The sequence below is a fragment of the Fusarium oxysporum genome, chromosome V (assembly GCF_013085055.1).
Source record: "Fusarium oxysporum Fo47 chromosome V, complete sequence".
NCBI classification, from domain to species: domain Eukaryota; kingdom Fungi; phylum Ascomycota; class Sordariomycetes; order Hypocreales; family Nectriaceae; genus Fusarium; species Fusarium oxysporum.
This window is the reverse complement of record NC_072844.1, coordinates 312,915-338,815: the sequence shown is the minus strand read 5'-3', so window position 1 is coordinate 338,815 and position 25,901 is coordinate 312,915. Positions and strand designations below refer to the sequence as shown.

Sequence of the window (25,901 nt, the reverse complement as noted above, 5' to 3'; positions counted from 1 at the left end):
CCAAATTTAACTGGTCTAAGTTTATCGTAAAATATGCTAAGTTGACTTAGGTATCTTCGTCGCTTAGGATAGAGATCTTGATTTTCTTGCCTCCCCTGGACCGTTCACCTAGGATCCCTGGGTGGCATGACTCTGTAGCAAGATCAACCCGAGACACCGAATTCTCGGCCAGCCTTCAACCGAATGACTTGTAGACTGGTTAGTACAAACTAGCCATGGCTGTTAGTCGGGGTAGTAGCGTTACAGAATCTGGGGCCCCGGATGCGGAGAAGCTCAAAAGCTCTTCTACAAATATGTACCGGTCGCTCTCGAACTTTTCAACATCTCTACTGCCAATTACCATCACAGCAAAACACAGTCAGCAAAACAAAGCAACATGGGGTTTCTTGCAACAGCTGTTGCTCTCGTCGCAGCCCAAGGCGGCTTTATATATGGTCTCGACTCAGGTATGCGCTCAACACCATTCTCATGCACCTATGTGCTAACAAGTATTAATAGGCATCATCGCAACGACTTTCGGTCATGACAGCTTCAAACTCGCCATGTACGGACCATCGATGGTCAACACTACGCATCAAGGGGCCATTGTATCTGTATACAATGCTGGACAAGCCATTGGTGGCTTGACCACAGGATACGTCGCCGATAAGCTTAGCCGAAAATACACAATTCTGATCGCATCTATCCTGAGTAAGTTTCGCGGCATTCACTGCTGAAATTTGCCCTTAATAACATGGAATAATAGCAATTATTGGCGCGGTTCTTCAGTGCGCTGCTGCCAACATCGGCATGATGATCGCAGGTCGTCTTGTCGCTGGCATTGGCTGCGGCCAGATCCTCTCTGTCGTTCCCATCTACCTCGCCGAAGTATCGAAACCCGACCAACGGGGCTTTCTTGTCGGTCTACAGGGAATGATGATCGCGATTGGCTTCGGTGTCGCCAACTGGATCGGCTACGCTGGCGCGTTTGCGAAAGGCGATGGACAATGGAGAATTCCTCTTGCTATGCAGCTACCTATCCCAGTACTGCTTGTTGTCATGATCTTCTTCGTTCCCTTCTCCCCACGCTGGCTGGTACTAAAGGATAGGTATGATGAGGCTGGTCAGGTCCTTGCTCGTCTACATGAGAATGACCAGGACGAGACCTTTGTTGAGCAGGAGCTTTTGCAGATCCGAACACAGATTCAGCTTGAGAGGGATCAAGGTAACCTGGACTGGTTCACAGCCCTTGGACTCATGTTCTCCCGCAAGTATGTTCGTCGGACCTTGACGGCTTCATTCATCGTGACTATGAGCCAACTCTCGGGCTCATCCGTCATTCAGGTATAATGACCAAGTCTAGAAACAACTATGTGCCGATCTAACACGATACTGCAGAATTTTCAAGGCGTCTTCTATCAAACGGTAGGCTTTACAGGACGCACTGCACTGCTGATCAGCGGTGTCTATGGAATGATGGGTATCATCGGCCAGATCATCTACCTCGTCTTCGTCGCGGATAAAATGCCTCGCACTCGCACCTTATGGTCTGGATCCATCGTGCTCTGCGTTATGATTGCTATTTGCATGGCACTCAGCGCAGAATTTGGATCCTCAAACAACGACAACCAGGCTGGCGCGAGAGGTGCTATCGCGTCTATCTTCCTCTACTCGATGAGCTATGCTATCTTTTTCAACGCCATGATATGGGTGGTTCCTTCAGAACTCTTCCCTTTCTTCTTGAGGACTAAGGGTATGGCTCTAGCTGTGGCGACAAAAGCAATCGTGGCTATCGTTTTGTCTCAGATAACACCATTGGCTATTGCTAATGTCAGCTGGAGGTAGGTCCAGGGAACACTAAAATGGCATGCATCAAAGTAGCTGACCATCTACAGATACTATTCACTCTTCATTGCATCCAACGCTGCTGCAGCGTTGTTCTACTTCTTCCTTCTTCCCGAAACAGTAAGTGTTATTATGTATCCTATTGAAGACATTTAGCTAAGCTGAACTAGTCTGGTAAAAGCCTTGAAGAAATAGCTGCTCTATTCGGAGATGACGTTGTGGTTTCATCCTCTCAAGTTGAAGAGAAATTTGATTACAATGCCGAGCTCAATGAGTTAGAACACCGAATATCTAGAAGAAAAGATTAGTAAGGCACATCCTGCATTAATATTAAAATAAGGATGAAAATACTAGACGTCGTATAGAAACTAAGGTAGAGATTAATAAAAAGTCTTAAAATTAAAGTTATATATAAAATTATAACATGAAGAAAGATAAAGTTATTTATATTTTGTTAATTTATGTAAAAATTCCTTTTTATTTTTTTTTCTTTCTTTAAGAATATTTTATATATCAAGAATATAAAGTATATTACTTATATATTAACTTATATATTTTACCTTTATACTAAGGCTAATGCCTCTTTTAATATTTAAACATTATTACAGGCTAATGAAATCGAATAATATTATAGGTAATTAGGTAAGAGGGAGCGACTTCTACCTAGGTTGGTGCCTAATTATAACTCAATTTATGGTTCCTTAATGAAATAACAGGGAGCAAAAAACTCCCTCCGCATTCTTTCAATGTATGCGTTACATAATTGTCAGCGCTGGAAGCGTCGATGGGGCTCAGCTCAGTGTCAGAGCACTTCATCATATCTGGCCAGGTCTTTCCCGTGTCAAGCATCCGATCTCTAGACAGAGCCGCCTGCAAGAAATGTTTGATTTGGTCATGGAATCTTCTACTAGGCTTGTAACAGTCAACGCGGAACATGTATGTGTTGGAGCTGGGTTGGTACATGTCTGCAACCAGTGATACATCGAATCGAAAGTTGACATTATGTGGTAAGCGAAGCCGAAGGGTGCCTAATAAATATTCCAATATGACCTCATATAACAGCTGGTAGGCATTGGCAAGATTTACAGTAACGAGGGCGTAGTGTGTGTTATCAGCGGAACGTTCTGGGCTTTGAAACGATTCAAACCGCTCCATAATTTCAATATTGGCGTGTAACTGAAGTAAAAGGACATGTTGCAAATCTTCTGAACCAACAGTGTTGCTCAGTTCAGTCACAAAGTCCCTGTCTTTGACGGCAATAGGGCTCCTAAGCCGGGTTAAGTTGGCCAGACAAGTAGTGATATACCAGGAGTGCAGAGCGTGAATGGACCTTTTAACAGCGCCCTGATATTGTGCCTCTTCCGTGGCAATTCATTGTAAACGGCGAAGAATATATTTCAGTAGGTCGCTGGGAAGGTCTAAGGACTCTTGGCGCGAATGGAACACTGAAAATGCCCGAAGCATAGCTGGAACAGCATCGAGGAATAGCGACGCAGGATATTTCTTTGTCCTTCTCACGCTCGAGCAGCTCCTGACGAAGCTTGTCGACGGATTCAGCAATATTCTGATGAATCTTATTCTCCGCCAGGTTGACATGTTCTTCAATGACAGTTCGGGTCATTACATGCTCGTCGACAAGTCAATCGTTCATATTTGAAGAGAAATATGTGAACAGGTCCGAAACGCTGGTGGAGCCCTCCACCAGTTGTGAGACGATGCTTTGCAAAGCCCCTTGGAGATGCCCAAAAGATTGAAATGAGCTGATCTCGGCGGCTTGAGATTGAGTGCAAACCCGATCTAGGAGGAGGCTATGCAGGAGTTGTTCATATCTTTGCAGGTTTTTCTCGGCATCTAGGAGTTCCTTTCCATGCCATAGCGCTACTAGGCTTTTCTTTGACGCAGTCATTTTGCCACGAAGCCCACTTTTTGAAGCTTCGTCAACATGAAGTTTGGCAAACTGTCGTTGCAGCTCGTCCACGCAGTCATGGACCATTTTGCCAACATCAACGATCTGCTGCTGCGCCTGGCCCAGGGGCCTCATTTGCGCGGAGTTTGATTCATCGCGTCAAAGGAGGCCTTCGCATTCCTGAGATACTAGTCCAGTTCTGGGTCAGGAGCTCGACCATCGCGGATGTTGCGATAGACGTGGATAGAGTCCTTGGCGAAGGTGAGGATCTGCATTGCATTGCAGAGAATGCCCACCCCAAGGAGGGCAGCTTCAGCGCCAGACATTGTAGCGAGAATCTATCGTCAATATTTGCTTCTGCATTGAACTGAATATGCCAGCAATAATCGAAGTGAAGAAGGGGAGTTCAGCTGAGAGGAGATGCGGGGGTTGCATAAAAAATGAGGCTGCAGAATCAGGCTGGGCAAGGGACAAACATCGTTGGTTGATAGCTCTTAATTGCATATCTTGCATACTCGTTTGTGACAAGAGATTTATTTATATAAGACGATTATATAAGACGATTAGTAAAAGTTTGCCTTATACCAAGCATTTTGAGTACACCAGGCATTGGACATTTATCAGGCTGACACCAAAGTATACAAGCCAGAATTGCCGATATGAACTTCATTACAAATGCCGCCTGCCAGCTGCGTCCATAAATTGACACTACGTACTAACATATCAGCATGTAATATATGCAATTAAAAGTTGTAAACCAACAGGCGGCGATTGTGCCTTGCTCAGCCTGATTCTGCCGCCTCATTTTCAACCCCCACATCCGTTCTTCGCCTAACTTCTTCCCAAAAAGTTGCTTATCCGACAACTTGATACTTCTTATTCTTGTGCACTTGGTCAAGCCGGAAACATCATGACTACTACACAGCGCGCCTTTGAAGCGGCGATGCTTGATTTTAAGGACAAGCTCAAAGGCCATAGTTTCTACGACCAAATTATCCAAACAACTAGCATCGAGCAAGTCTACCAGGACATCCAGAAGCTTCAAGACAAGCAGGCAAAGTCCGGTCGACTTCGCCACCTGTCCAAGATCGAACCATTTCTAGCTCGACTTCGCGAATACAGTAGTGTCGTTGAGACCTTCGTGCAAGCCAAGCCCGACATCCTAGCGCTCATATGGGGCCCAATCAAGCTTCTGTTGCTGTGGGCCGACCTGCTTAAACAGTCATTCGATGCTCTTGTGAATGCGCTGGAAGAGATTGGGAACATTCTACCCGACTTTTGCGAACTGGCCGAAATGTTCGCCGATAACAATCGTCTGCAGGAACTGTTGGTGCTGTATTTCCGCGACATTCTTCAGTTCTACCTGATCTCTACCAAATTCTTTAGTATGCGCCGTAAGTTTCCTAAATTTTCGATTCTGCAACCCGGTTTAATAAGGAAGACAAGGTCTCCGAGTTGTGTTTGAGATGCTCTGGCCAAGCCACAGAGACAGGATACAGGTCGTGGTAAAACACATGGCAAGCCATCGCGACCTCATCAGAAAGGAAGTTCGTATGGAGGAGATACGCAGAGCAGACGAATTACGAAACCGTGAATTGAAGCATTTCGTACAGACAGAGGAGAACAATATCGCTCAGGAATATGCGAGCCATCGGGCACATATCTCACCTAAGAGCTACGATGGCGACCTATATCGTTTCAGCGAAGCTGTTTGCAATGGAACCGGGAAATGGCTCTTCCGGGACCTATCATTCCAGAATTGGCTCGCCGGTAAGGAGAAAGCAAAGCCTATTTTATGGCTCCGAGGTATCCCAGGAGCCGGTGAGCCTATAGTTCTAATACAATCCAAGATACATTTCCTAATTAGTTACTTATCTAGGCAAGACACTGCTAGCAAGCAGCGTGATCAAGCACACTCAGTCATTGGATGGTACCCATACCGTGTTCGCGTTTCTCACATACCTCGACAGTCGTATTTCCGCACTCTCTATCCTCCATTCATTAATATTCCAACTAGCCTCTACATCCCTCTCCCTCAAGACAATGCTACGCCAATCAGACCTGCAACATCTGGGAAACGATTTTAAGGTCGCTGCAACCCTATTTCGGACGCTTATACAGAGTGCAGGCGTTGTGCGAGTAATCATTGACGGCTTAGATGAGATTGAACCTACACAACGCTCAAGGCTGATAAAGGAACTCGTGAGACTCAGTGGCGAATGTGAAGAGTGCCACATCCTGTTAACTAGCCGTGCCGAAAGTGACATCTCTGGCGATTTGGACGGCAAGACTATAGATATACAGGTCGACAAGAATAACGCTGGCAGTATCCAGGTTTTCATCAACCAAACTATGGGAGAATGGTTCAAAGAGAGGGACTTCGTTCCAGACGTTCAAGACCAGCTCCAAGGCTGGGCTGCACCACTAGCATTCCGTGCAAAAGGTTTGTTTTTTGTTACCTTGTTAGGTTTGCAATCACAAAGCCTTATAGCTAGAATTTCTGACATTATAACAGGAATGTTTCTTTATGTTAAGGTTATCTTCAGGATAGTATATTACATCAACGATATCGGAGACATACAAAACCAACTCGAACATCTCCCATCGTCTCTGGAGGATGCGTATGCGCTTTGTTCATATATTTGTGGCCTTACTAATACTTGTCTAGTTATGGTAGGGTTCTACAGCAGATTGATGCATCTCCAGATCTCCAAAGAAGAAACCTTGCTCGCTCGATACTTGGCTGGGTGGGGTGTGCCCCATCACCCATGACACTGAAAGAAATCGAGCAGACCTTGCTTGTTGACCCCGACTGTCCTTTCAAGCTACCGAGAGTTCAAGCGAGGGTCAATGTTGTACAGATCTGCGGCCCGATTATCGATATAGTAGATGGTTATGTTCAATTCGTCCATTTTACTGTTCGAGAGTACGTCAAAGGAAAAACACCCTCTATCAGTGATTGACACCAGTCAGATACATCTTTAGCACCAAGATCCAGAACTCTGTCACTCTCTCTGAGATGGCGCTTGACTTGGCTATTCGCTGCGTGGTGTATATGTGCCAGGGCCACCATGACCCAGACCTCACCGAAGATGAAATTGATGCCAACATTATTTGGGGGGCATATCGCTTGCATCACTTCTCATCGAGCTTCTGGCTTGACTTAATCCACGAGTATTTGACCTTATCTGGCTCAAAAACCATACCTGATACTCTTATTGATCAGCTGAGAATACTTCTCGAGACACGATCATCAGATCATTACACTGAGACTGACCAAAGAGAAAGTTCCCTACACCCAGCCATTCTTGGCCTGAAGCATCAGGAGCCTGCTCTGGTAGAGATGCTGAAGGGCTGTACTGAATTTCAGACATCATCGTCCAAGTCAGACTTTCAGCTCAATAATCGTTAGTTCATTGACCTTGAGATCCGGTAATAATGACTAATCCGATCAATAGCGGAGCAGTGGTTTCACACCAGCCCGCTCTCCATTCCCAAAATTTCAATTGCTCTCCATGAGCGGCTCGATGACCTCGATGATGAGAAATGTTCCATTCTGAAATCACTTTCTTACCATTATGGACCCAGGTGCTTCAGATGCGGGTTTTTGGGCTGTCATTATCGTCGTTACGGCTTTGAAACGAAGACAGGCCGCCAAGCTCACGAAAAGGATCATCAGAAGCCATGGAACTGCAACTACCCAGGCTGCCGCTTTGCGACCCAGGGCTTTATCTCACGAAAGATGAGAGATGACCATCTGAAAAGTGGCCACCCACATGCTGTAGATCCTGGTTTGTTAAATACTGCCCCCTATGAAAAGCTTGAAGACGAAGAACTCCAACCTCTTATGTTTGATTTGATTGAAACTAACCGGCTGGAGATTATAACGTCACTGATACCTCGTTTGCGCAATTTAGAACGTTTAGTGCAGACAGAGGTCGCAATCCACGCTGCCAAAATGGGTTCTCACTCAATCCTACAACTGTTCAACGACTCTGGGTTACTCACGGGAGCATTTGTCACGAAAGATAATCTGGACTGGAAAAGGTTTAGTGATCTAGCCGAGAGGACAGTGCGAAGTAAGAGTGTCAGCTTGTCCAAAATTCTGCTACGCTGGGTTGCGACGCTGGACTTGCGTTTAAGGGATACGCACGACTTTCGAGTAGCAGTGAAGGACATAATCGGAACCCTAATGGCATTGGAGTCTGAGGGTCTTTTTGAACTATGGAGGCCAATACTGGCTTCAGGCTTCGGCATTGCGGGTACCAGCGTGGAAGTTGCACAGGCATTCGCGTTGCAGGGTGCTATAGGCACCACTGACAATATCCCAAGCCGCGAACGCATGCTGCTGGGGATTTGGGAAGAATACAAGGTTTTGCATACAATAAAAGCGCGAGACCGGCATAAAGTTCTTCCAAGTATTGCCGATTCCAGCTGTTCCGTCAATTTGGCGCGTTATGCCATTCAACATGGCTGTGGAGTTGACATCCAGTCCAGCTATAACAGTCTAACAGCCTTGCAAATCGCATCGAGGAAGACTACAAAACAAGCAGCAGATCTCATGGAGTTCCTACTTCTCCAAGGAGCAGACCCCAACAAGCGGACGGCGAAAAAGAGGATTGGGGACGAAAAAGGAGCACGAGAAATCTCAAAGTGGCTCGGGCTGACATGGGAACAGTTAGTTGAAAGAACTACAGAGGAACGTCAGAGAAACAAGAAAAATGAAAATGAAGGTTCTTACAGTGATTGAGAGATGGATTAAATATACCATTGAAATATCTTGTGTCATATAAGCAGCTCGGAGTTCTTATTTGGATCTCCATTTACATCTCACTTCTCTGAGCGAGCCATTTCTCAAGCTTCTGAAAACAGTTAGTCCGAGGTCTATTTGCCTCCGTATATGGCTACATACGCTTGAAGTCTCATTGTCCATACCATTCCCACTAGAGTCGTTATTGACACTCCATGTGTCCTGAATAAGCTGTGTTTTCTTAACTTGAATGTTTTGAACATACTTCTCGACGCAGTTAGACCATGCTTACTAGCTACTGACTTGACTAATAGACGTAGATGAATACGACTCACCTCCTCGATCGAGTCTGGAGTGATATACTTGATGGCAGTGACGTGCCGCTGCTGGCCGATTCGATGAACACGCGCGATCGCTTGCTCTTCGGCCATGGGGTTCCAATGAGGCTCCACAAGATGCACATTATTAGCCGAGGTTAGATCAATGCTAGAAATTGGTTATAGTGTTAGCATTAGCTTACTGCAGGCGTCCAAACACCAACCCTTCACCGCCACTCCCAATAGTGGCCAGCATTACAGTACAGCAAGGGTCGTTTGCAAATCTAGACAGCGCCTTCTCTCTTTGCTTGATGGAGTACTGGCCATCAATTCTCTCGCACAAGAAGCTAGCCTGTAAAAGAGCGCTCTGAACAAGATCGAGCATCTTAGTCCAGTAACTGAAAACCACGCTGACCATCATTAGCGATATTTGTATGTATTTGCTGGACACTAATACCTTTTCACCGGTGGAGTCGCCGACCCTGCCACGTTGTTCGTTTGCTCTAATCGAATTTTGTGTATCAATCTTTGCACCTTAGCAGACGGCGATGCTTTGCAGTATGAATCCACACTATAATTCGTTCCAAGTTGTTGTGTACCACTGTAGTGTATAGTTTGCAAATCTGGACCTTGACCTCTCCGCATCCTCCACGCTTCAGTGTCCGAAACTGATAAGAGATCCTCTCCGTGATCGCAAATTCGGCGAAGATTGTGGATCAGAGATAAAACATTCTTCTTTTCCCTACCCGTCTCTGAAGGGTTGTCGGGATAGTTGTTAGAAGAATCGGCAGCGTTTTTGGCAGCTTCACTTTCGAAGAAATCGTAAAGAGCGCGGTCATATGGATGCAAGCTAACCTTTTCTTCGCGGATTGTCAGAGGAGGGAGTGCTTGTGAAATGCTAGATTTCGTCCGACGGAGACACGTTGCTTCAACTAGAATCCGGAGCTGTCGAAGGCCTTCTTGTACATTATCTCGAATCGGATTGGATATCCAACGATCGAATCTGGCCTTTGCAACGAGAGGCTCCATCTGAACGAACGCTAGTAATGCTCCGTAGTTATCGATGGAATTCACAATAGGAGTTCCCGTGAGACACCAGCGCCTCGATGACCGGAGCTCACATGCGGCCTGAAATACTTGAGTTGACCTGTTACCGATACGATGGGCTGCATTCATTAACCACATGAACGAGGTGATGAGATAAGAATACTGACCTTCATCTAGAACAACGCGGAACCATTGCTCTGTGAACAATGGACCCTTGTTAGCCCACTCAGACCTTAAGGTCTGATATGTTGTCAAGACAATATCATTGTTTCGAAAATGCTTAGCAAGACTTTGTCTACCAGTACCATGATAAAGGGCACCACGGATCTGACCCGGGACAATGTGGTTCTTGATCTGGACTTGCCAGCCAGGAATCACTGCTCGCTATTAGTGAAAGCTCTGTTACAACATCGTCGCGGACCGTACTGCTCTTAGGTATGACAACCAATGTTGTTGAAGGCTCAGAACCATTCCCTTGAGCTTCTGTGTCCCTCAACAAGTCCAGAGACCAGCAAATGAGGGACAGTACGCAGAGGGTTTTCCCGAGACCCATTTCCTGTAAGGCAAAATACGTCAGCTATATGCTATGTAGAGCAGGGGTATAAGGGTCTTCTGACATCAGCAAGGATTCCTCCGGCACAAACGGGCGGAACATCGACCCTATGTCCCGTTATTCTGTGGCGGTATTCTCTGTTCATTCTTAGACTTCCATTCTTTCATCCCCTGTAGGCTACGTTGAGATATCATACCTGTCTCCCCCAGTGAATGCATCGCGTGCGACCCACAGCGAAGGACTCTGGGGACTTTCAACGTTGGTACACTCCTTTTCGCTCATCACCGTAAGAGCTTTGAGTTGATAGCTACAGCTTATTAGTTTCAACGAGAGAATGGGGGAATCATCACGATTACTCTTTTAGGCTGGTCTGTAGCCGTGGGCTTGGATCGGTCGTCGGTCGAATAGAAAGATCAGCTGCGGTGTCAAAAACGCCCATCAACTGTCCTTTCTTCTGCTCGTCCAAGGTAAGAGACGGATCTGATGTACTATCGTTGTACTCGATAGCAAGGTCTTCCATTTGTGGCATGCGAGACCCTGGAATAACGAGATAATGCGGGTTAAAGTATTCCGCCTCCAGCTCAAAATATTCGATGTCCCGAGGTGACGGATGTTGAAGGAAAAGGTCATTATTAGATAAGAGAGCTCCAATCTCCGCTGCTTCTTCAATATGGCTGAACATTATGATGCGAAGAGCTGCTGGGGCAGTTAACAGAGCGCTTAGCTTTACCGAAGGGCGGTCGAGCAACTCTAACGGAAACACCTCCGTGACGATGCCGGCATATGCACCCGTGTCTGCCGTACAGAGCGTCAAGATAGCGCCACACTGTCGCAGGTTGACTGTAGCTTCTGACTCTTTTCGATTCTTAAAGAATGACGATGTGGCTTTCAAGGGTATCTGTTCCAAATCAGCGCACATTTAAAGTTATTACCTTGAAGCTCACCATTCCGAGGCAGACATCGCGAATTGTCTCTGCGACCAGTGCTTCGCCTACGATCTCAAGTCTAGATTCATCTTTACTTTCTTTTGTAGGCTCTAAGATGCTGGCCGAGAAACCGCTGTCGCACGTGAGCTGAGGAAACAATTCAGAGTCTGACAAGAGAATGTCTCCGAAATTCTCATAAACGTCTGGCTCTGGGGATTGCAGGCGTATCCTTTTACAGGCTCGTGCCGTGTCCTGATCGTCCACATCCATTTGCGAGGCCACTCAAGTCAACTGTGCGCGAATGTAATGTGATGAGATTAAATGGGAGCACGATTATTGGGGTGCAATGTCAAGATGCAGCCTGGCTTCTGAGAACGCCTTGAAAAAATGGCAGCCCTGTTTAACGCCTCATTGATGCACAGCCACAAGTGAATCTGCCTCGGCGTCAAGTGCTTTGAAACGATTGGCCGCCTACCAATACGCATACAGCTCTTTGTATTTCGCCGAACGAAAAAGGTGAAGTGAGCTAAAAAGTAACCAAAATATGGTTATGAGTAGTCGTGCAAGGGGCATTGGGACGAGTGGTGAGTGCAGGGAACTAACAACTCTATTCACAAGTATAATATAGCTCTCCCCTCGGTATTTGAGAGCTTAATTAATTTCCAGACTCCTAGTGCTTTAGATAACTATGGGCAATATAGGGAGGGAGTCAGAAAGATTTATAACTTCCAGGCTTTGCGCCCTAAATAAAGCCTAATGTACTAATATCATAGAGTTATAAAAAGAATTTTAATTAAATATTAATATTTTCTTTTATTAATTTACTTACTTTAATTTTTAAAAACTAAGGGTTTACTACCTTAACAAAAGTATTAATTAAAATCTATTTTAAATTAATCTTAAATATATTGAACTATTTATATTACTTTAGATTTATATTTTAGTTTTATTTTAAGTTCTTAACATATTTGCTTCCTTTACTTTATAATCTAGATCAGAGCTATTATAGACTGTGCTCGCCTTGCCTCGAACTTCTTTACTATCAGCTTTATTCTTGCCGTTATTCTGGCTCTTTCTGCATCTAGAGTAAGCAATACGCGCTCCGTCATCAACCGATATGCTACTATAGCAACTGCTGGTGGTGCCCTCACGGTTAATGGCTCAGATCAACATCAACCTCCTATTCCCTTGACTTAAGAAAGGCCTGTCTTTGGCGACGTCAACTCCTGGATGAGTGCTGCGGCAACTACTGCCCAATCTACGAATATCTACCCCGATGAACACGACTTACCGATACACTCGTTTGGGCCGCATACTAAGCTTTCATTATATAGTCAAGTTAGCAATTCGCTGCCTGGGCTCTTTAAGATCGCCTATCACATTGACACCCTTCTTATACAAGCTCTAAAGCTCTGGACTAAAGTCTCTGTAACCCCCCTTTTCCCCAGCGGTCTTTTCGTTCTCATCTTTGCAATTATCATCATTACTAAGAACAGACTGCTTGCCTTATTTCACTATCTCCTGAATTGGGCCAACAGAGCCCTAAAGGAAAGCAGACCTGACGAGTTGCCTCAGCATGCTGCAAATATGGAATCTCGAAGCCTCTGGAAGATGTCTACAAGCTTATCACAAAATGCACTTAGAAAGTCAATACCATTAAAAAGCACTTCCGAGTTAATTCAGATAATGCAAAAGATGATAGAAAGAGACAAGACAATTAAAAGTCAGCCTGGTTAAGGATAGAAAATAGAAATAAACTCCAGGTCTTGTTCCTAAGTAGAAAATGCACTTATATAAGTTTAGAATAGCTTAATATAACTTAAGTATATCTTTAATAAATTTGTTTTATTCCTAATATTAGGTCCTAAGTCTTCGGACCCTGAGGGCTCGCTCATCAGCATTCACGTACTCAGACTGACAGGGCACCTTTAAAAAAAAAAGGTTTATCCTAGTACTAGACGCTATCGCTTTGCCTTACATATAATCTAAAGCTCAACTACTAGCTTCTTTCCACTCACGCCTTTGCCAATCGCATCTACAGCGTCCTGGATTTTCTCAAGCCCTTTGCCAACAACCTCAGGATGGGGCATACACTTCATGGTCCCATCTTCGAGAGCTCCTGGAAGCCAATCAACCCATATTCTTTTCCCAGTCTCGGTCGATCCTGGAATAACATGGTCATTGATTAAAACTTGCACGCCGTCTGGTATCGTTCCAGGGACCGGCAAACCAGGAGGAAGTATAGTTCCCAGACATTTCTTTCCCTGAAGTCTGTCTGCAATTGTCGCACAAGCCATAATGGCAGTATCCGAATATACAGCACAGTAAACTCCTGCAAGATCGCCGATGCCGCTCAAAGTGTTTATAATCTCTTCCGCAATGCCATCTTTCTTGTAGTCAAAGACATAGTCCACGTTCATCTCTCTCATTAACCCGTGGTTATGCTCGCTCGCCGTAGCCGCAATGATATATCCAGCTGCTTTCGCAGTCTGGATGGCATTCGACCCAACACTTGAGCTACCTCCCCAAACTACCACGACTTTCCCCTTGGAGTTCATCTCGGTTCCAGCCATGGGTAGATCTAGGCCCATCAAAGTTGGACTGAACAGCATAGCAGATGATGTCGCGAGACCCATCGGAAGAACTGCTGCTTCCTTGAAAGGTATGTGATATGGGATCTTGGCTACCATAGGCTCAACCATGATCGAGTAATCTTGGAAGGCCCCATACTTGTTCTCGCCTTTCTGCCATGCCATCGCATGGCCCACTACACGGTCTCTAGGCTTGAACCTCACCTGATCAGGCCCAACAGAGACGACTTCTCCAGACACATCGGTACCGTTGGTGTAAGGGTAGAACTCGGGTTTGATGACAATGCCGAGCTTTTGAACAGCGTGATCGGCTGGGTTGATAGCAACGGCTCGTACACGAATCAGTATCTCATTCCCAGTTGGAACAGGAACTGATGAGGAGGTAATGATCATGGGATGAGCCTTTAGGTGAGGCAGTACCGCAGATCGATTCAGCGTTTCTGTAGTTGAAGACATGATGGGGAAGAGGTTTGCGGTATTGTGGAGTTAAATAGCAAGATGCAGTTAAAGGCTATATAAATGGAAATATTTAAAGGATAATTACAGACCATGGTACTTTAATACACATTGATATCGGCATCGGTTGTTACTTTTGTTGGTTGTCCGGTCCTGGACATAAGATTATCGCCAACCTTAACTCCGGGTATAGTTGGAAGCCACATTAAAGGAAACTGGCCAGGGCGTTCCCACTTCCCCGTTAACAACACACATCTCATTGGAGCGCAATCATTGATTTCTTATTGATAAGAGTGAACAGGGAGATGCTCAAGGTACCATTTCAATACTAGACGCGCCACGCTAGTATGACTCATGGTTTAGACATAAATAACATCTTGCTTAGAACCTAGTATAGTTTTAATAAAACCCCTCTCTCTTACTTATAATAGTCACCTAAAGCTCCTAGCTAGCTAATATAAATACTTATAATAGCCTTAATAGTGTTATTGATTAGCTTAAGTTACATATATTATACATATTAAGAGTACTAAGCCTTATTAACTCTGTATAATAAGTAGATAATTATTGTTAGTATTTGTAAACTTAAAAGTAAATATATTCATTAAATCTGATGTTAAAAATACTTTATATTATATTTAGTATTATTAAACAGCCTTATTATGATTACCGAGAGTAATTAGATAAATCCTAGTTAACTAAAACATAGCGAAATCGCGGCTTGCCAGCCTCAAAATCAACAATGGCCTGATTTGCTTCAGACATAGGACGCGTTTCAACCCAAGGTTTGACCTTCTTATCTGCGACAAGCTGCAGCATCTCCTTGATCTCAGCTGGCGATCCAATGCTTGAGCCAGCGAGTCTACGGCGTGCGCCGGTGAGGCTGCCAGGTCGGAATGGGAGTTGGCCTTCAGGAAGCCCGACTTGGACGAGAGTGCCGTCTAGCCGTAGGAGGCCGATATAATCAGCGAGAGGCATCTGTAGTAAAGCCCATTAGTGGTCAATCGACCTGATCTGGAAGGGGCAGCATACCTTGGGAGACGAGACAGTGGAGATGATGAGGTCAAGCCTCCGAGAATTCTTCGTTTCCCATCCCTCCTCATCCGCCGTTGCGATATAATCTGTGCATCCAAGATCCATGGCTTCCTGCCTCTTGCTCTCTCTACGGGAGATACCTACAACCTCATCGGCCCCAAGCGCACGAGCAAAGAGGACAGCAAAGTGACCTAAACCTCCAACGCCGACGATACCGACCTTCTTACCAGGCCCGGCACCAAATTGCTTAAGAGGGGAATAGACAGTTACGCCACCACAAAGAAGCGGCGCTGCGTGCTCTGGTGCAACACCCTCGGGGATGCGGAAGACAAAGTGCGAAGGACAACGGTGATAACGAGCATATCCACCCTGTGTCTTATCACCTGTGGATAGGAACTTTGAGCCGTACGTTGGGGCCATGCGGGCGCAGTAATTCTCGTCTCCTGAGGCGCACTCATTGCAGCCAGGGCGCTCCTTGTTGTCATCGCCCAACTTGCGATTGAGGCAAGCGTCGGATTGAGCACCGACACCGACGATGTCGCCGACTTTGATGCCGCCTTCAGCTTGGCTGCCAACCCGAACAGCGACGCCGACGATCTCGTGGCCTACAACGACCGGGTATGGAGCTTGACGCTATCGTAGAAAGTCATTGATCAGTGGTGTCTCATGTAACAATAACCTTCGTCTAAACTTACCCAGCCAGAACGGAGGACGTGGATGTCAGAGCCGCAAATACCACAGTGGGTGATGCGGATATCAACGTCAGTCTCCTCCCACTTCTTCGGCTCGTACTCTTGCCAAACCATATTCCCCTCCGCTGATCGTTCATCCTCGCCCATCCATCCTTCAAACTTGTAATCAGTAGTCATATCTAAGGCGTTACTTGTCAGCTATGTCGTCTTGTGAACTCTGAAAAGAAGCTCAGATGGCTTATTGAGGGGCTTGCAGATGTATTATATGCCGAAAACCATTGACGTAATGAGGGAAGTTCCGTCGAGAGTTCGGTTTCGCGTTGTTGCGGGGGCACTAAGACACGGCATAGAGCCTAGATGATTGATTGGCTAGTGTACTCCTCCGTCTGACACCCCTGGTTCCGTCGGAACGCTAATGGTATCTCCGACGGAGTTGGTAAGCATGTCTAGCCAATAGTGATCTATCCGCAGCTCCCATCCAGGGACTAGACAAGGTAGCTAACGATTGAGTCAAACCTTATCGTTCAGCAATATGCAGTACTCCTCACCTTGGAGCCCGCCACGTACGTAGAGCTTCAACAGCTATAAGAAGACACTTTCCAACCGTTCCGAACTGTTTCGCAACAACTATTAAGTTTACGCCTTCAACTCATCTCAGTCATCTAATCCACTATTTACACCAATTCTTCAAACACCTGGCTCTACAACTCATCACAATGTCCAAACAAGACGATAAGACTCCCGTCCGTGACACAGCGGAAGATGACGCCTACTTCCCCTCACCCTTCTCCCTCACCCAATATGTTACCGCCAAGACAGACTTTGACGGCGCCGACTATCCAAACAAGTACACCGGCGGCAAGTGGAAGATTCTCATGATCGGCACCCAGGAGCGCTATCTCAAGATGGCAGACGGCAAGTTCTTTTCCACTGGTAACCACCCAGTCGAGATGCTTCTGCCTATGTATCATCTTGATGCTGCTGGCTTCGACATCGATGTGGCTACTCTCTCGGGAGATCCAGTCAAGCTTGAGATGTGGGCTTTTCCTAAGGAGGATGAGGCTGTGAAGTCAATTTACGACAAGTACAAGCAGAAGCTTCGTAGCCCGCTTAACTTGTCTGAGGCCTGGAATGGTAAAGACGGCAAGGGGTTTAATCAAGATACTCCTTACCTGGCAGTCTTTATTCCCGGTGGTCACGGCGCTCTCAACGGCATACCTTTTAGCAAGACAGTCGGTGACGTACTCCGCTGGGCTCACGCCAACGATCGCTTTTTTATCACGCTTTGCCACGGGCCTGCTAGTATTCTCGCTGCGGACGTTGGCAAGCCTGAGGGCTCCAAGTTTATTTATGAGGGCTACAGCATCGATGTCTTCCCCGACTCGCTGGACCAGGGTGCTAACATCGACATTGGCTATATCCCTGGCAAGATGGAATGGCTGGTTGGTGAGCGACTGAAGAAGCTCGGGGTCACGCCAATCAACAAGACTATTTCTGGTGAATGTCATAGGGACCGTCTGCTGTTAACGGGCGATTCGCCGCTAGCTTCGAATAACTTGGGCAAGCTGGCCGCCAAGACGCTGCTGGAGGAGGTCAACAAATAGGGTCTCAAATTAGCCGAAGGAAAAGTGCGCTTATCGTAGGAAGGGCTACCTAGTTAGGTTCTAACACAAAATGTAAATGAGGTTACTGCCACGCCCGTTACCATACCAGTTTAATTTCCTATATCTTTTACTCCGCTGAGTACAACTAACTTAGAGCTTAGTGGGAAAGTCAAGTGGTTTGCATGTGACTGTTTGATGTTTAACTGTTAGATCAGTACCCATGCTCTTTTCTAAATCGTAAGAAAATACTGAATACAGCTAATCAAGGTAGGTGGGAAGGCATTCTTCCTCTTCCATAATTTCCTGCATTCCACTCTCGAAATCCATCCTCAGTCAATCTACTGAGTTTGTGCTTCGTTTCAGCGCGTACCGTACATAAACGGCATAGTGAGCTCCGTCACCGCCCAGCCGCTGTGGGGGAAATGAGGGGTATAGAGCCACCGACGGACCCTTCACCACATTGAGCATCCGACTAAGCTCTTCAGTCCGAACCATCACGACCAAGTCAGTCCTTTGACACAAGATCCCACGATGTCTGCATCTCTAAGGAAGCGACAAAAAGTCTCTTCGGCTTGCGAACGCTGTCGAAAGCGCAAGCTCGGGGTTCGTATCCTCTATGACCCACAATCTCGTCACTTCTTTCACTAACCAATTCGCAGTGCGATTCAGAGAGACCTTGCGTACACTGTATCCGCGCAGGTGCTCAGTGTATACCTCGCGACCTGGCATCAGGGGACATCACGGTATCCTCATCTGACCAGACTAATTACAGGAGCAGATATGTTGGGGCTTCAGGCTCACCTATACTCCCGGAGTCTAGTATCGTTGACCTAAGTACTCTCGTAGGTCCAGAGTAAAATTTCCATACAGTGGAGCGCGAGCTAAGACCTGTACGATAATGCCAGATGATACGCGGGAATGGCTCAAACCAGGACTTGCGCCATGATACCTCTTCACTGCCCGGCGGAACGAAGCTCCCCAATGCCAACACCACGCTCTCTGCCAAGCATTGGCGTAACGTAGTAGGCGTGGAACTACCTGCGGACCATATCGTGGAACACTTGGTCGACAGCTTCTTCTGTTCCGTGAACTGGTTCATGATGGTATTCCACGAAGAGACCTTTCGCCGTAGATACACCGAGATGTTGCAACAAACTCAGATCAAATACCAAGATACAACATTCTATTGGACATGGCTCCTCGTAGTAGCGCTAGGAGCACATTACGCAGCACTCAAGGATCCTGATAATCAGATGAGTCCTCAGTACCGGCAACTTTCCCGGGATCTTATTACTGTTATCGAGACAAAGTTCTTGCAGATTGTTGGATGCCAGACTGTAGAGACTGTTCAAATATGTATCTTGCTTGGGAGCTTCATATTTTACACGCGGCCGACAACCGGACTAGGTATTTGTGGCATGGGAGTCAAGATCGCCCAGGTCATTGGTTTACACCGAGAGAGCTTCTGGAAAGAGGCGTCTCAGCTAGCGCGAGAAGTTAAGCGACGCACTTGGTGGACATTGGAAGTTTTTGACAAGTACGTAAGGCCCTAGAAACACGATTTGTTCATGTCTATAGGTATGTACGCTAACCAGGGCTTTCATCAACAGATATGCCGCCGTTGCGTTCGGGCGCCCCTGTATTATTGACGACTCTGACTGCCAAGTCGAGATGATCTCCGATATTGACATCGATGGCCAAACGCATGTCCCTGCTAGACCCCTGATCCTCTATCACCAGCACAAGTTCCGCCTCTATAGAATTATGGGTGCATTCCTCGGACGGAAGAGACAAAGTAATAGGTTTGAGTCGATTGAAACAATACACCACCGTATGCTACAGTGGCGCCACGAACTGCCCGACGTCCTAACTCTCAGCGGCCAAGCGCAATCCATGGACCCAAGTGTAGTTAAACCAACTGAGATCCACGCCCTTAGTCTACAGCTCACCTACGACAACCTACAGATTATTTTGCATCGCACAGCCGTCTTCAGCAACATCGACGACATCTCTATGTCACCAAAAAACATCACTTCTCTGCAGCAGATCTTCACCTCAGCCATGGATACATCTGAACTGTCCCAACATCCCCAGATTCTAGACGCTTGCAGAAGAACTCATGCCGATGCACATGTTGGCATGACCATGTTTACAGCTGGAGTTGTTCTTTGCGCTGTCTGCCTGTCGCAGCCTCTCACGGAAATGGGTTCGCGAGCAAAAACAGGTGTCATGCATATCACGCGCATGTGTCGAGAGACGACAGCTGGTCTTTATAGCGGCCAGCTTATCTCAGAACAGAGTCTGGGTATCATTGATAGTCTTGTCGAGGTTATGCTGCGGCAGGAGACGGATTTAATCACCGGAAGAACGAGTTATCCAGGCCTTCATACCGCTCCTACCAATAGGGGTACAGTATCATCTAACCGAAGCTCCTCGGCAGCAAGCAGAACAATAGCACTCACACCAAGTACGACTATAACTGGTCCAAGCGAGTCTAGAGTCGAGCGAGGTTTGGAGCCGATTCAAGAAGGTAAGTAGAGTGTTGCTCTTCCAATACACAGATAGATAATGTGGAGAGTGAGCTAACGATGTGATGATAGTCTTTAGGCAGCACATTCCCACGCCGACTACAGCAAGAAACATACTGCCACAGACCGCTGTCTCTAGTAATCACGAGTCAGATGGGGATCAAGGGAATGTGGGCACATTCAATTGGGACGGCGACATGTCCGCCCTCGTGGATTCGGGGCTAGTGGATGCAACTCAGCTATGGCTTTGGGCGGATAGCCTGGACTTTGACTCGTTCAATGAACAGCCTGAAAAACAACTGCAATAAGCCCTTTTCAACTGTAGATACATTCGGAGCATGTAATAGAACCAAGTATTGTCGCCATCTTGATGAAAGCCCATTCTGTTGAGGGCAAGATGACTAATCACACCACCTTAGTTCGCGCTTAAATTGGAGCTTTATAACAACCTCAATTCTTTTCTCTCTACAAATACATATTGATCGATCATGGAAGGGAACAACGGCCCGAAAAACAGCATTAGGCAAAGAGCTGTCAGTGATTGAGACCAAACCATGCCGAAACTATCTTTACCTAACTAACTTTACTGCTTAGTGCGCTAATTGCCGCCTGCGAAAGGTTTATACACTCCCACGAAAGAATCAGGAGACTCATCCTAGAGCCAGAGCTGAATCCTGGTCTATAGATTCGCTGCAGCCGTACTGCACCATGCTCGAACTGTGTCACAGCCAACCTGGTTTGTCCTCTTGACACAACTTCATCACGACCCAATAACATCCCAAAAGCCCCTAGGTCAGTGCCTACAGTTCAGGACCCCCCTTGTATCCCCGTGACTCATGATCTTACAGTTTAGAAGAACATGCAGCGCTGGCTGAACGGGTAAAAGCCCTGGAAAGTACGATTCGGAGTGCTATGGGGCATCAGTTGAATGCGAATGAACAGAATCGACATTCTTCATCAGAACTTCCCAGTATTAGTACCCTCTTGGACAGGGCGTTGGTAAAACGACCACCTCTCGTAGAAGGGGAAACATCATTCAAAACCCAGGCTTTACATGCAAGCCAGGTCGAAGAGCTAAAGTCACCAGCTGCACAGCAATCGCCTACATTTGTCCAAGAACTGGCTAATCTCAAGGATGCGCTCCAAGATCAAGAGACCAATGGGCTAGGCAAGGGTAACGTAAAATCAGGCCAGCTTGAACAAGCACATGTGCCTAATGTTAAGATTCCGCCACCAACATCTGTTATGCAGCTGCTACAGTTGATGGCTGACGAGAGACGTAAGCAGTGGGCATTCAATCCTTTTTACGATGCAATGACGTTGATGCGGCTTTTTAGACACGAACCTCGTCCTCTTTAATTTCTGGGGCGTTCAAAACCTCGAAAGCTTTCGCCATCTGTGCAAGTCCACATATTTCAACACAGAACCGTTGACACTAACAGAGAAGACTTCATTCAACGGAACTGTCAGCCTCATCCTGAGAGAGATAGGAACTGAAGACAGACCAAATATAGAACCTGGAGTCTTGAGTCGCTTGCAAGACCTTTGTGAAAAGAACTTCTGGGAAGGTGTTGAAACTTACCAAGTCATGTCTATTGCCACAGAAGAGCACGTCCATATCCTGTTCCTTGCGGTAAGGGAAAACAATACATCCAAACAGTTGTAGTCTCTGACTTGAGGTTAGGTTGTACTAGTGTCAAGCATGGGGGAATTACCTCTTCAATGGAGCCTGACAACAGCTGCTGCTGGACACTGTCTGACTCTAGGTTACCATCGAGAAAAGAGACTTTTGCAGCTTCCGAGCCCCAAGGCCGAGACAGCACGAAGAACCTTCTGGCACATCTACATGGCAGACAAAAACCTTTCGCAACGCTTAGGACGAGCACCCACCATTCAAGATTGGGACGTTGATGCAAAGCCATGCGCGATATCTAGCGATATCAAACAAGCCCCTTGGGATTTGGCTTTAACCTCATTGATTGAAATGAGTCGAATACAAGGTCAAATCTACGAGAGGCTCTACTCGCCTCTGGCAAAGGCACGCGGCATGGAAGAAAGATTGGTAGAAACCAACAAACTTGATTCAGATCTCCGTCGATGGTATAGCGACTGGGCTCAGATAGATAGCTCCGCTGCCTACGGTAGAGATCGGTTTGACATGACCTTCTCTCCAGTCGACATCATGTATCACTCTTTGCTAACCCTCATACACTGGAACGTCAGCTATACGGAGTCTGCAAGAGATATATCAGAGGCATGCTATGAAGCAGCACATGGAATGCTGCGAGCGCATCTTACACACTACCCTCAGCTGACTGCTTCGGGCCACAAGGCATCAGCGATCTATGCGATCTGGTCAGTTGCTTTCGTTTCACCTGCAAGGCCTTGACTGCTAAACATACGCAGGGTTCTCCATGCCACGTCTTTCACGCCGTATGTGGCCATATTCCTCCATTGCGTTGCCAATCTGGACTGCGATGATCTCAAGCTTCTTCAGGACGTATTACACACGCTTGAAAATATCGGGTTGGATCTCCAATTCTCACAGAAGTTATTCAAACTCTGCAAAGCCCTCTGTCGGATTGCAGAAGCTTTTCTGGAGCATCAGGTCCCTTTGACAAATATTGTCACCGACGCGTCAAATACAGCCCATTCATTACCGCAAGGCCCGTTACCAGATACCTGGTCATGGCTGGGCTCACAAATCACGTACCCAAACGCTGTCGGAGATTTTGACTTGGACAATCTAGATGAAACCTTCTTCGGCCATGGCTTCTAGGCATATCGAAGACGCATGTATGCTGTTGAAAAGCCACGGCTTCGTCCGGGTTCACGGACGAATTCATCAGAATAAGATTTCTAAGCAAGAAAAGCCCGTGGACTCCGCGCATCGCGCGGCGTAACTAGACATTGACCCACAGTTCGGGGTCGTGCGAAAAGAATGTATAAAACAGCATTGCAAGTATCAACAAATAATCGAGATTAGCACAATACAATAATCAGTTTACCTCGCCGACACCTCCAGAGATGGCTCAACCAAAGAACATCCTCATTGTTGGCGGAACGGGAACGATTGGCGGGTACATCGCGCTAGAGGCTCATTCCCGCGGCTACGCCGTGACCATCGGTGGTCGCAAGTCAGTCAAAGGCGTCCCCGTCCTAGAGGATCTGCCCTTCATCAAAGTCGATTACATTGCTGGCGAATACTCTTCAGAAATGCTCTCAGCCTTTGACAGCATCGTCTTCTCAGCTGGCGCCGACATGCGACACGTGCCTGAGAACACCTCGGCGGACGAGTACTACCTACAGTCGGCCGAGAGTGCAATCGAGTTTGCTCGACTAGCCCGCGACGCTGAGATCGAGAGATTTGTGCATATCGGCAGCTTCTATTGGCATATTGCACCCGAACTGATTGAAAAGACGCCCTACATTCGGTCACGAAAGATGGCTGCTGAGGGCATTGCTTCACTATCAAGGCCGGGATTCAACGCTTGCAGCCTGGATGCGCCATGGGTCGTTGGAACCGTACCAGGCATGCACTCCCCCATCTTCGCCGCCTACGTCCAATTCGCCGAGGGCAAGCTTGGTATGGGACCTTCTGTGATCAATGGGAACTCCAACTTTGTTTCTATCCAAGCTCTGGCGACAGCGGCTGTTGCCGCGCTGGAGAAGAGCGAGTCTGTGTCTGGCACGACCATTCTTATCGGAGGCGAGAACATGACATTTGCGGAGTTTTTCAGCCTCATTTTCTCTGCTGTGGGTAACAATGTGCCTATGTCGGCCTCGGACCAGGAACATCCTCTGATGCCGGATTCAGCTCTTTGGGCAGGGCGTAAGATCAAAGTTTATGAGCCTGATGCTGAGGAGGAGGCTCTTCTTGGCGGATATCGTCAATTTCGTGTTCAAGATGCAGTTGATCGAGTAGTTGCAGAATATCGTTCCTAGTAATAAGATGAATGAGGCTCTGAGGATGAAGGCAAGAGGTAATCCTGCGCATGGTCACTTGGGATAGAATTTGATGCAACTTATTGCAGAGAAATTCACGGCTGCACTCATTACAACGACTAGTTGAAGCAGTGCAGGATGCCTGTGAAATTAGTAATATCGCCAAATCAGACTTGGGCAATTACTGAAGGAGTAGCCTGTTGGCCAGAATTCATTATGGGCATTTCCTGAGCATGCCAGCTGTGCAGGATTGCCTGACTTCAGCTAAGGTACCTCCAGTCAGCAAAGCAAGGCCAGCTCGTGCTTACTGCAGTATTAGGCACCAATGCATTTCCAGGCATCAATTCAGCCTCATTCTTGCTACCCCCGCGTCTTTGATGGCGCATGTCTTGCTCACGGCTTGCTGCATTGTAAAGCTCTGATTATCGGCAATAATGGCTGAGAAGTCTCTGAATATCAACTACAGCTCCCTCGCCCCAACGACAGAGATCCGTATACTTATTCTCAAGCAAGGAATAGGTGATGATCCGATTGTATGCACCCTCCGGCCTGTGGCACGCGATGATGCAGAATACCATGCTCTGTCATATGAATGGGGTGATGAAAGCAAGAACGATCCCTTCATTACAGTCAACGATTGCAAGGTTCAAATTCGCACAAACCTCTTCGATGCCCTGAAGACCATAAGACAGCCAACTGAAAACCTGCAGCTATGGGTTGATGCTGTTTGTATTAACCAGTCGGATGTTTGGGACAAAAGCCAGCAAGTTGCTATGATGGGCGAGACGTTTACTAAAGCAGTCAGTGTCATCTCATGGCTCGGCCCAGCCAAAGACGATAGCGATCTTGCTATGGATTTGATGTCAGACGCCAACTCGCTCGAGGCCAATCTCCCATCGTTTAGCAAAAACTCACGCGAGTTAAAAGCCCTGTTTTCGCTTTGTCACAGAAGATACTGGCGCCGAGTCTGGATCATACAAGAGCTTTATCTTGCGAAGAGCTACGTCGTATGGTGCGGCAACAGGTCTCTTCCCGACGAAGTGTTTGAGGAATCGTTGGCAGCTCTGAACGGTTCGACCAGCCCGTACAGCGACGAATTCAAGCATAACCCCGCGAACCACCATCGAATGGCTCGGTTGTTCCGCTCCACTACTTTTAATAATTTGCGCCGGTGGATATGGGTCTGCCTCCGTGGTGACTTCCAGTGCACCAGAGAACAGGACATCATCTACGCTCTTCTGGATATATCGGAGGATTATAGGACAGCGACAGGGAGCTTGAAAGTCGACTATTCAAAAACTCCGCGTGAGGTCTTTCTGCAGCTTCTCCAGCAGAGGGGTCTTTCTACGTGGCACCCTGGAGATGAGAAGCGCTGGTTGGATCTCGCAGAAAAGATGAATCTGGAGATAGATGATATTCTGAGGAGTTCAGTATCTGAGATTTATCGTGGCTGAAGGATGATGAATTGATAGTAGTCGAAATGACTTGGTGAAATCTCTGGTATAATGCAGAAGTATAATATCGGCCATGACGGCTGACATTGAGATAGCAAATCTAGGCTGACGTTAGGTGTAATCTTAAAGACAAGTCACCAACTTCCAACTAGCCGAAACCCACACAGCGTTTAACATAGCGGGGATGGGACGGGCAGTTAGCTGATTAATTGCCAGTAGGGTGAACCTTTAGACTGCGAACACAAATGAATTAGATAGGATATCTTTCTTCAC

The 25,901-nt window shown here is 46.8% G+C and overlaps 10 protein-coding genes across 10 annotated transcripts; 7 read left to right on the top strand and 3 right to left on the bottom strand.

The window, feature by feature from the left end:
- Positions 1-376: 376 nt before the first annotated feature.
- Positions 377-3,105, top strand: FOBCDRAFT_133784 (general substrate transporter; the record flags this gene model as incomplete). Its single annotated transcript, XM_059607912.1, has 8 exons — positions 377-446; positions 499-690; positions 746-1,323; positions 1,378-1,820; positions 1,875-1,958; positions 2,595-2,760; positions 2,887-2,927; positions 3,042-3,105. 8 exons carry the CDS (start codon positions 377-379, stop codon positions 3,103-3,105), a joined length of 1,638 nt encoding a protein of 545 aa, XP_059464830.1.
- A 1,535-nt stretch (positions 3,106-4,640) lies between these two features.
- On the top strand, positions 4,641-8,480 carry FOBCDRAFT_239572 (uncharacterized protein; the record flags this gene model as incomplete). The annotated part of the gene is made up of 6 exons (XM_059610268.1): positions 4,641-5,124; positions 5,177-5,551; positions 5,610-6,192; positions 6,399-6,656; positions 6,704-7,137; positions 7,189-8,480. The coding sequence occupies 6 exons, from the start codon at positions 4,641-4,643 to the stop codon at positions 8,478-8,480; spliced, it is 3,426 nt and encodes a 1,141-aa protein (XP_059464829.1).
- Positions 8,481-8,553: 73 nt separating this feature from the next.
- Positions 8,554-11,593, bottom strand: FOBCDRAFT_319028 (SNF2 family N-terminal domain-containing protein; the record flags this gene model as incomplete). The annotated part of the gene is made up of 11 exons (XM_054704460.1): positions 8,554-8,592; positions 8,643-8,747; positions 8,816-8,966; positions 9,022-9,207; positions 9,255-9,963; positions 10,012-10,221; positions 10,271-10,400; positions 10,462-10,534; positions 10,594-10,704; positions 10,754-11,295; positions 11,342-11,593. 11 exons carry the CDS (start codon positions 11,591-11,593, stop codon positions 8,554-8,556), a joined length of 2,508 nt encoding a protein of 835 aa, XP_054560435.1.
- A 1,715-nt stretch (positions 11,594-13,308) lies between these two features.
- FOBCDRAFT_260389 (chaperonin 10-like protein) lies at positions 13,309-14,406 on the bottom strand (the record flags this gene model as incomplete). The annotated part of the gene is made up of 1 exon (XM_054704459.2): positions 13,309-14,406. The coding sequence occupies exon 1, from the start codon at positions 14,368-14,370 to the stop codon at positions 13,309-13,311; it is 1,062 nt and encodes a 353-aa protein (XP_054560434.1). The 5' UTR covers positions 14,371-14,406.
- Positions 14,407-14,993: 587 nt separating this feature from the next.
- On the bottom strand, positions 14,994-16,356 carry FOBCDRAFT_222357 (NADP-dependent alcohol dehydrogenase). The gene is made up of 3 exons (XM_031183161.3): positions 16,101-16,356; positions 15,403-16,038; positions 14,994-15,348 (listed from the first exon to the last, which is right to left on the bottom strand). The coding sequence occupies exons 1-3, from the start codon at positions 16,272-16,274 to the stop codon at positions 15,061-15,063; spliced, it is 1,098 nt and encodes a 365-aa protein (XP_031038803.2). The 5' UTR covers positions 16,275-16,356; the 3' UTR covers positions 14,994-15,060.
- A 378-nt stretch (positions 16,357-16,734) lies between these two features.
- On the top strand, positions 16,735-17,796 carry FOBCDRAFT_222356 (class I glutamine amidotransferase-like protein). The gene has a single exon (XM_031183160.3). It carries the CDS (start codon positions 16,814-16,816, stop codon positions 17,699-17,701), a length of 888 nt encoding a protein of 295 aa, XP_031038802.2. The 5' UTR covers positions 16,735-16,813; the 3' UTR covers positions 17,702-17,796.
- Positions 17,797-18,232: 436 nt separating this feature from the next.
- Positions 18,233-20,537, top strand: FOBCDRAFT_250114 (fungal-specific transcription factor domain-containing protein; the record flags this gene model as incomplete). Its single annotated transcript, XM_059610904.1, has 5 exons — positions 18,233-18,304; positions 18,361-18,543; positions 18,607-19,238; positions 19,312-20,231; positions 20,302-20,537. 5 exons carry the CDS (start codon positions 18,233-18,235, stop codon positions 20,535-20,537), a joined length of 2,043 nt encoding a protein of 680 aa, XP_059464828.1.
- Positions 20,538-20,927: 390 nt separating this feature from the next.
- FOBCDRAFT_319023 (uncharacterized protein) lies at positions 20,928-23,008 on the top strand (the record flags this gene model as incomplete). Its single annotated transcript, XM_059612023.1, has 5 exons — positions 20,928-21,021; positions 21,078-21,508; positions 21,567-21,862; positions 21,914-22,584; positions 22,636-23,008. The coding sequence occupies exons 2-5, from the start codon at positions 21,142-21,144 to the stop codon at positions 23,006-23,008; spliced, it is 1,707 nt and encodes a 568-aa protein (XP_059467161.1). The 5' UTR covers positions 20,928-21,021; positions 21,078-21,141.
- Positions 23,009-23,256: 248 nt separating this feature from the next.
- FOBCDRAFT_319022 (uncharacterized protein) lies at positions 23,257-24,236 on the top strand (the record flags this gene model as incomplete). The annotated part of the gene is made up of 1 exon (XM_059612022.1): positions 23,257-24,236. The coding sequence occupies one exon, from the start codon at positions 23,257-23,259 to the stop codon at positions 24,172-24,174; it is 918 nt and encodes a 305-aa protein (XP_059467160.1). The 3' UTR covers positions 24,175-24,236.
- Positions 24,237-24,579: 343 nt separating this feature from the next.
- On the top strand, positions 24,580-25,744 carry FOBCDRAFT_222353 (heterokaryon incompatibility protein-domain-containing protein). The gene has a single exon (XM_031183156.3). The coding sequence runs from the start codon at positions 24,609-24,611 to the stop codon at positions 25,626-25,628; it is 1,020 nt and encodes a 339-aa protein (XP_031038798.2). The 5' UTR covers positions 24,580-24,608; the 3' UTR covers positions 25,629-25,744.
- The last annotated feature ends 157 nt before the right edge of the window (positions 25,745-25,901 follow it).